At 38.2% G+C, this 9262-nt stretch overlaps 1 protein-coding gene across 1 annotated transcript; it reads right to left on the bottom strand.

The window, feature by feature from the left end:
* Positions 1 to 4923: 4923 nt before the first annotated feature.
* htatip2 (HIV-1 Tat interactive protein 2) lies at positions 4924 to 8651 on the bottom strand. Its single transcript, XM_082535747.1, has 6 exons — positions 8266 to 8651; positions 7732 to 7921; positions 7534 to 7641; positions 6894 to 7031; positions 6753 to 6814; positions 4924 to 5902 (listed from the first exon to the last, which is right to left on the bottom strand). Exons 1-6 carry the CDS (start codon positions 8388 to 8390, stop codon positions 5686 to 5688), a joined length of 840 nt encoding a protein of 279 aa, XP_082391873.1. The 5' UTR covers positions 8391 to 8651; the 3' UTR covers positions 4924 to 5685.
* Positions 8652 to 9262: the final 611 nt, after the last annotated feature.

A 9262-nucleotide genomic window follows, 5' to 3' on the forward strand; every position in this document is an offset into this window, starting at 1 on the left:
TCAATATATCAGGTTAAAAAGGGTATCCCTTTGAGTTTTTTACGGAGCTCTGTAACTTCAGCTGGCAGAGCCAGATTTGACATGCTGAAGAAGAATGAAGTTAAATGAGAAAAAGAAGCCCTTCTTTTCTCCTTTAACTTCATTCTTCCTCTTCTCCAATGTTTCCTCTTTTGAGAACTTTGACTTCGGCACCTCAAGCTTCATCTGCAGTGGTATTTTAGTTGATAAGAGACTTTCTCTCTGCTTTCAGTCACATGTAATTTACCATATAAGCATTCAGATCTTCTACAATCTCATTGTGCATCTGAATTTCTTGAATCACCAATTTTGGACCTCCTTACAGAGCGCTTTGATTTTATTTTGAAGGGAAATACATTATATAGCTGGTATTCTGCCTGTTTCTTTTTGCAGAGGAAGTGGGGATATATCGCACTGTGTACATTGAGATATTTAAATAGTTTCTCAAGAATGACAAGTGACCTATAGGTCACTTGTCATTCTGTATATTGGATTGGATTGATATTATTATATATAATAATAACACCAACTGCTATGGTACTATGGAGATACAGTCAGCATTTTTCATTTATGTTTATAAGAACAAAATATTATAATGTAGGTTTGAGTATGGTTAAAGTAAGTTTAATCCAGTAGTTAGTTAGTTGGTTGGTTGGTTAGTTGGTTAGTTGGTTAGTTAGTTAGTTGGCGGTAGCCTGCATTTGACTTTAAAAAATTAATGTCAGTATATATTTGCAAATACAGGAGTCTGGTTTTAATTATTTCATAAATATTTTTCATTCACCAGTTGCCCACATTTTCCCACTTTCCAAAAATATCAACCTTATCTGGAAACTCTAAACTCTAAATATGGCAGGGATACATCTGATGGGACTTTCCTCAGAAGTTGTTGACAGTAAATCTAATCAACCACTAGAGGGCGACAATGATCATGACATGCACTGATTTTTTTTTTTAATCTTTTGTGATTGTAGATTAAATTCAATAGTAAATACCTGACTGGATATTAAAATCAAAGGAACTTCAAACCCTGCAGATGGAGCAGTTTTCCCTCAGTGTCAAATGCCATGATGCAGCAGTTCTGCTTTGTTGTTGTTGTTTTCAAATTTGGGCTGAGAAATGTAGAAATTTACAAATAAACATATCGATGAGTCACTAAATTATGTAGAAATGGTTCAGGCATTGCATTTGTTTTAAGATCAAGGTGGAGACAGAACAAATGCTTCTTGATGGTATTTGATTCCAGGGGTTGTGTTACAGGGTATGAATAGTTTTAATGTCTTTATTCTGTGTGCTTATTGTTTTGGTTTTATCCACGTTTCTATAGATTTTGCATGCTTTTATTGTGAAAGGTTTTTACTTCCTACCCGCATCTTAATCAAAGAAATTGTCCACACCTGCTCGTGCATAGATGGTGGGAGGTGGTGGCAGTCATGTGCAGAAGTGCACAAGCGTGAAGTTGGATGCAAAGGGGCTCTGCCCTGGAAGTGTTGCTGGATATGATGAAGGAGGTGGACCAAGTAAGGAGGCTCTTTCCCAGTGAGACACAACTGGTGAAACGTGATTTCTGTAATGGTGGTTTCAAGACTGCGGCATGTGTTGTATAAGTGGGACTAATACCTTGGGTTTAGTTTTAGTATTTTATTGGCTTGTAAACGTTTAGAAATACTAGATAATAGCTAGACTCTGCAAGAGCTGCGCTCAATGCGACATACTCCATGCTCACCTAAACCGGAAGTCCTATTGTAAACTTTTAAATGCTAATCTTGGGTTTGTACTCCTTGGCTACCACTGCCTTTTTTTTTCTTTTTTCTTTTTTTTTCTTTAGATGCTCTCCTACCGATGGAAAAGGACCCCCTCCCTCCCTCCCTCCCTCCTCACAGTTATGTTAACATTAATGTTAGTTTCTCTTTTCACTGTATATTTCTGTCATCTGTCAATTTTTCTTCCTTTCTGTGACTCCACAAGAAGCAAAGACATCCCAGGCGCTCCTCTTGCTCATGGTGACACACGGTGAAGGAAAACTGTGTATATTTAAAAAAAAGTTTGCACCTTAACTGAACACACATAAGCGAGTGCTCATCTAACAAGAGAAACGTATATTTGGTTCCCATATCAAGCAAAATCCAGCGATTGATTTATCTCTTTAGTTCAGAAAAAAAAAATCCCTGCAGTTTAATTATTGTTTGAAAAAATAAGCTGCTATCTGCAGAATAAATGATCACATGTTAGCCATATAGAATACTTATTGCTTTCTGTGCTGGAGGTTTCTGTACATTATGTTATTACCACAGGAGGCTGAAGTTAAAACACAATGACACAGCATAACTCACACTTGTTGGTACTGATGTAATCCTAACTGTGGATGACTTGGAGGTTGATACAACAACGGACGATCTCAAGAAGTAAATTCATTTTAAACGTGTCTGTGATAAAACCATTTTTGTGTACTTGGAATGACAATTCATGAAGAACGAAATGGAAGAAATGTTGACATAAATCAGATTTGTCTCAGTCTGATTCATTAATGAAGGTATCTCCCTGTACATTTTTGTTTCTCTTGATTCATATTTAGATTTGTTGCCTGACTAACTTATATAATTTTTTAAAAACAAACACAATGCAATACATGAAAAAAACATGAACATCCCAACAGCGGAGGCTTTATTTCCACAACAAATCTTTTACTGATATTTTGGGTCATCACTGTAAAGGGGATCCGTCTCCTTTCCTTTTTTCAGTTACAAAAGAAGATGGAAAGAGCTGTCTAATCTTTCAACTCTGAGCTTTCTGTTCCGGAACAGCTGATCAAAGTTGGTTCAATCAATTGTCAATCAATTTAGAGTACCTCTGAGGTAAGGGTGTGTAATTCACTTCAGTTTTATTAAATAGTGCCAAATCACAACAATAGCCCCTGAATTATCTCTAAAAATATGAAGTTACTGCTCTGCTTATCTCAGCTCTGGTCTTTGTTTTATTTGCCCACCCAAACATGGCAAGCTATTGCCTGGTTTTGTAGCCGTGTCTGTAACGTTCCTGGTGGGTAAGCAGACAATAGTTAATTGGAAAGAGATAGCTTGGTAAAGGTGACAGGGCATTATATTTTGAAATGCTTTTTCTTGCATACTAAGCAGGGGTGAGATGAAGGCAGATGTGGCGACTCCTAAAGGGGAGAGCTGAAAAGAAGAAGAAAATTAAAGGAGACAGGAGTCCAGGAATTCTGAACTGCTGGGGATATACTGTCTCTTCTTATTCAACCAAATGGAGAAAAAATAAATAGTTGACTCTCCCTTATGAATAGTGACCCAAAACATACTTTTAAAGTTTAAAGTTTTTTTGCACTTTAAAAGTAAAAAGTTCTGTAATACCGAGATTCAATCATCATCAGTCTGACTGATCTTCATTTCACCTGCTGATGACAAAATTAAAGTGAGATAGGGAGACCCGCAAACACAAAAACAACTGAAGATACATCTGTGACAAAGGCAATCAATCCCATTCTCTGGTGATGTCCAGATGAGCTATTAAAAATGAAAACTAAATTATGATTGTTGTTTTGTCCAGTCACATTTAGCCTCTAAAAGAATATGAGACTGTGTATTTAGACTCCCGTTTGGCCTAGAAGCATAGAAAAAGCAGCACCACCTTACACCACCATATGAGTAAATTAGGCTGGAAGCAACCTGATGAAACAGGCTTTTAAGACCCATAAACATATTCTGAACTCCAAACGTTTATAGAGAGATGCATGTGTTTGTCATTATGGACTAATTACTTCAAGGTCATGATGGCAACACACACAAAAGTGCAGGAGGGATTGTTTCTCAATTTCAGAGGTAAATTCCCTTTCTTTATGTTACCTTGTGGCTACTTTTAGTCATTTTGGTGGTTTGTTACAAGGCACACTTGTGCAGTAGCCATACTGCAGTTTTTTTAGATTAAAAGAAAGGAAGAGAAATACCCAACATTCAAGTCTTTATGGGAATTAATATAAAAAGCAAAATACTGAGTACACATTGAAGTTATTACATATCAAATGTGACAGTGAGCCAAAGCACACAACAGCAAGACTCTAAAACGGTCTAAATTTAATTCAGCTGCCAATAATGTCAAAGTATTCATCTGTGTTTCTGTGACCAAAATGTATACCGACCACCGACTGCTGATCCCAACAAATATTTCTAGTGAACAAATCCTTGTCTGTAAGATGTATTACAGCATTTAGTCACAAGAGGGCGCTGCTGCAACAAAGAGGAAAAGGGGGCGATTCATCCCAAATACAAGCGTTTCACTGGATTTGCATTTAGCTTGAAGTCCATCAAAACGAAATAACGAGGAGGCAAAACCGAAAACTGAGATAGACCTAAGACGTGACAGTGACACCGCTCTGTCACGCATGTTCAAATGAAGTTAGTGTCTCTTAAAAAGGGAAGTGGGGGTATCACCTGCTTTATCAACTTCAAATAAATCTGCAACTTTCAATTCTAACACTTGTGAAACAAAATTCAGTATGCAAAATATATCTGTTAAAGATCACTTTGCATATAAAAATAAACATGTGATATTGCATTGTACTGTTAAAATCAAGAATATGACATTTATTATGCGGCAAAAAGAAAATGTCTATAAAAAAATGCAGGAAAAAGAACAAACACAGATTTTACCTTTCTGTTTCTTGGAAAATACACTGCACTAATAATAGAGGTGTGGAGAAACCCTGGAGTTGTACAAAAGCACACAAAGAGGTAAACTGGTTTTGTGGATTCATTACATTAAATCAATTTGCGGATCATTTGTTTTTAATAAGCAGTTTTTGCCTGGGGGTCAGGAGGTAGAGCAGGTCATCTACTAATATTAGAAAGAAATTAGAAATAGAAAAAACTGAGAGAGCAGGTAAATGAGACGTGTTGTATAAACTGTCATGAGTACATTTATTGTAAATATGACAATTATGCAGCACCTCCAGTACAGAAATTGTAATACATGCATCACACATTGGGATCTTGGTGTGTGCAAAGTAAAGCCTATGCACACAAGATATCTTTACATTGATCCATACATTCATCCTGCAGATATGGAAACATTTCCCTGAATTAAACACACATAGTTACATTTGTATTATAATTTAATGAACAGGTTAAATGTCATTATCTCAATCTAGTGTTCAGTAAACGTTTACTTTAAGGCAGTGGTTAATATGTTGGAGCACAAATGATGAAGACTGAAAGGCCTGGCACTACTACTTCTTTTTCACTTCTTTAAAGACAAAAACCTTTGGATTTCTGACAACTGCAAAACGCCATGATGTTGGTTTGATGGGCATTCGAGGATATAATAACATTTCCTTAAATAAAAAAGAAACTAAAGTTAATATTTATCTTTAAGCAACTTCTCATACACACCTTTGAGTTTTTTATACTTTTGGAAAGTTACTTGGCTTCAATTTCTTACAAGTTTATAGGACTTGAAAATATAGAGACACCCCAAATATTTTTTAAACACAGATGATTTTTTTTAAATACAGATGAATTATAGATAACCACCCACTTAGGTTATTCACAGCATCACAGGTGTCTCCTGTCAAATGTAAAGGTTTATGTGTCTCTCTGAAAGTTTGAGTGCAAACTGAACATGTTTTTTCCCACCCCTGTAAATTTTCCTGCTCTCTTATTTCCCTGTACTTTTCCCCAGAGTGGCGATGTCTTTATTCTCCAGGATCTCCATCTTCTGCTCGGGCTGAAGCACAGTGTTTGACACCATTGCTTTGGCCACCTCTTGGATTGGGACAGACATGGATCTATATCCCACAGCAGAAACGGCGCTAAAGAACTTCCTCGCCATCCACTCAGTGAGACGACTCTCCTGCCTATCCACCAACAAAACCCTGCGGAGGAGAAGTACAAAAGGTGAGACTGAGAGATTGTATTTGGTTAGATCACACTGACTGATGAAATGCCACTTCAACTTCAGAAGAATGAATTTACAAGAGTTTAATTACAGAAAAGTCACACTGTGCCATGTTCATTGTGAGTTTCCCTAAGTTGTTGCCACATTAGCAGAAGTCACACACGACTCTTCTTTTAGAGAATGATCATCCCAGATTTTACTTTTTTATTGTTCTAATCAACTCTATGCAGCCACAGCCCTGTATATTTTCTAGGTAGGTGTTCCTCATCCCTTCAATTCATGTAATTTGCAGCAGCCTATTTACTAGGTATACCTCGCTGATACCTGGTTGTACTCACTTTGGCCTTTAGACCTTTAGTTATTATTTTTTAATACAAGGCAGGAAGGGTCCATGATTTCATCTTGTTTATGCGATGAAAAATGTCACAGTAGAAATAAAGACTAATTTTTCCCATCTTCCATTATCCAGCTTTGGTGAGCTTGTGTGAACTAAGACCTCAGTTTCTGAAATACTCAGACGAGTTTGTACAAACAGCCATGTTCATACTCAATTTACCTTTCGTCCTCATTCTGATGCTAAGTTGAGCAGTTAAATGTACCTAATAAAATGTCTTGTGAGTGTATATTTACAGGCTCTGTAACAGCCAGTACAATCTAGTTTCTAAGAAAGAGGGTTTGTTTTGTGATGACTCGTGTAATTTTGGGGGGCTATGTGCTATTTTCAAATAAATTGATGGTTTAAAAAGCACTCCATCCTGCTCCTGTTTACATTTTTTACACAGCGTCTTGCTTCTTTTTGAAAAGAGGTTCTAAGTGAGATCACTCACCCTGGTCTGTAAATGGCGAATCTGTCAAAACCAAGGGCCTCGATGTCTGCCTCTACTTGTCCCTGGAAGAACAGTCATTAATTTTAGGACTCCAAGAAAGTTTAGCTAAGGAAATTTCAGGATGTTAAGTCAATAACATACTTTGACTTTGAGGTAAAGGAAGCCGCTTTTTTTATCTGCTCCCCTGGAAGACTCCAGGTGGAACTGTGTACAGCCTCCAGCCTTGGCGAGCTCAGCTGATTTTAGAACATAGTCATGATCAACTCTGACGAATCCTTCCTGAAACAGAAGAATGCAGTTAATGAAATAGGACCCCCAAAAAAGACCAACATTTTTTACATTTTAACTTTGGTGATTGTCACTGATGTATATCATTTCCATATGTATAATATGGGTAAGTATTTTTCATTAGGAGCTCTTAAATAAGTCATTGTAGCCAAATAATACCTCCATGATTTAGAAGTGCTCTGAGAGACATGATATGTAATAACATTGCTGCTTCTAAATTACCTCAAAGCAATGTTTTATAACTTAGTGGCATAAAAGATATTACAAAATAAGCTAGTGTCTATAAAACAGCCCATGAGCCTTGTCAATTTATTAGCTGTGTTAATGGAAATGTTAGCCAAATTAATGTGGGTGAAACGGCTCAGTTATTGTTACTGTTGAGTCATAGTTACTGTTCACAAACTAAGGTTTGGCTATGGCCGACAGCCACAGTGAAACAGTAAAATCTTATCATTTGGTTGTCAAGTTCCCGTGTTGGATTGAGACCACTCACAGCTCCTGCTTTAGCTCTGGTTGTTCCCAGACAGCAGTATCCAACATCATGGCCCTGGAAGGCAGCAGCATAATCATCAAGCTTCTCAAAGTCGACCACCTCTTGGACCTGGGGCCACAGAAAACAGTGCTTAAGAAAAAAAAAATTTTTTTACGGGCCTTATTATTGCAGGTTTGGTCAACTGATCAGCCCACTAACCAGGTTTTCATAAGTTTTGCCCTCAAAGGTGAGCTGCCTCCTTCCAATAAGAGTAATCTTAGAGAAGATATTATGCTCCAGCAGCTCTTGAAGCAACTGCTTGCCAGTTTCCCCTGAAGCGCCTAGGATGAAACAGCTTTTGTTCTGCTGCCTGAAGTTTTCCTCTAGGGTCTTGATGTCCTCAGCCATACTGTTAACAACAGAGTCATGTAAATATCACGCGTTTAATGCACATGTAAATCTGAACAGTACCGTTTAGCACCTCGGTGGACAGCTATAATCGAGGGTGAAACAAAGTATTAAATACTGGTTAATAGTGACTACCAGTTATGATTATTTGTGCTAAATTTACGGAATTCAGAAATCGGTGTTAAGGGGACTGCGACTACCAAGAGGAAAGATCACTTTAAATTCATCTACTCCCAAATGGAGTTTGGCTTGACCGATCTGACAGTGGTATATTTAGCATGTATGTACAGCTCGGTTTTGAGTATAAATTCGGTAACGTTAACAAAGACGAGTGCGTGTCATTACCTCGTGTATTTAACCGTTTCGGAATCTTCGAAATAATTTAAGGTCGCTGCGATGAAAACAACCAGGACAGTGAAAAATCCTAACGTCTTCCCCAGGGTGGAGCACAGCAGTTTAATAACAGGCATCGCTGATAGCAACGATTAAAGTGCTGCAACACTTCCTGGTTGCTTCATAGTTACACAAACGGATGTCTTCCTGCTTCGTTGATAGGCCGAGGAAGAAATTTGAAACGACAGCGTGCCGCTGACAGGTTAATACACGAAACCAACTCACACTAGACTACTAACTTTATGTTTGTATTAAACTGTAGCATGATATATAAGCAAACCAAAGGGGTGGTATAAACACGCCTCGCTCAGCTCCACCGCAGACAACGCTTTACGGACAGCGCATGCGCATGCGCTCTAGCGATTTGTAATGCATCCAGCTGTTAGTTTGTGCACAATCTTTATATCTCCTATACCATGACGTGTGTGTGTGTGTTTGTTTGTTGTTGTTGGTTTTGCGACAAAAGTGTGTCTTTGCATTGCCCCGCACAGTAAAGCGGTTTATGCTGCAGAAACTGGAGGTGTACAGTTTAAGGGTGTGACATTCAACGTTTTCAAGCTCTTGGTAAACTAATGTTAATTAGTTGATGCTGATGTTAATCGCATCAGCATCATATTTTTGCTGTGTAGCAGAGAGAAGTATCCTGCTGAAAGAGGCCACAGCCAAGGGCAGGAATATCATTTCCATGAAAGGGTGTAGATGCTCTGCAGGACTTAGGTAGGTGCAACGTGTCAAAGTACATCCACATGGATGGCAGTACCCAAGGTATCCCAGCAGAACATTGCCCAAAGCAACACCCTGCCTCTGCCAACATGCCTTCTTCCCATTGTGCGTCCTGGTGCCAGGCGTTTCCCAGTTAAGTGACATACATGCACGCGGCCATCCATGTGACATTAGAGAAAACATGATTCATCAAACCAGGCCACCACCTTCTTTTGCTCCATGGTCC

Source organism: Aulonocara stuartgranti (assembly GCF_965226115.1).
Source record: "Aulonocara stuartgranti genome assembly, chromosome: 1".
Classification (NCBI taxonomy): Eukaryota; Metazoa; Chordata; class Actinopteri; order Cichliformes; family Cichlidae; genus Aulonocara; species Aulonocara stuartgranti.

Excerpts from the sequence above, each read along its gene's own strand:
- htatip2 (XM_082535747.1), bottom strand. The coding sequence starts at position 8,390 with ATGCCTGTTATTAAACTGCTGTGCTCCACCCTGGGGAAGACGTTAGGA. Across the intron at positions 7,032-7,533 it reads CCAGAGCTAAAGCAGGAGCT|GAAGGATTCGTCAGAGTTGA; the intron begins GTGAGTGGTCTC and ends CTTCTGTTTCAG. Across the intron at positions 5,903-6,752 it reads TTCGCCATTTACAGACCAGG|GGTTTTGTTGGTGGATAGGC; the intron begins GTGAGTGATCTC and ends TCTCCTCCGCAG.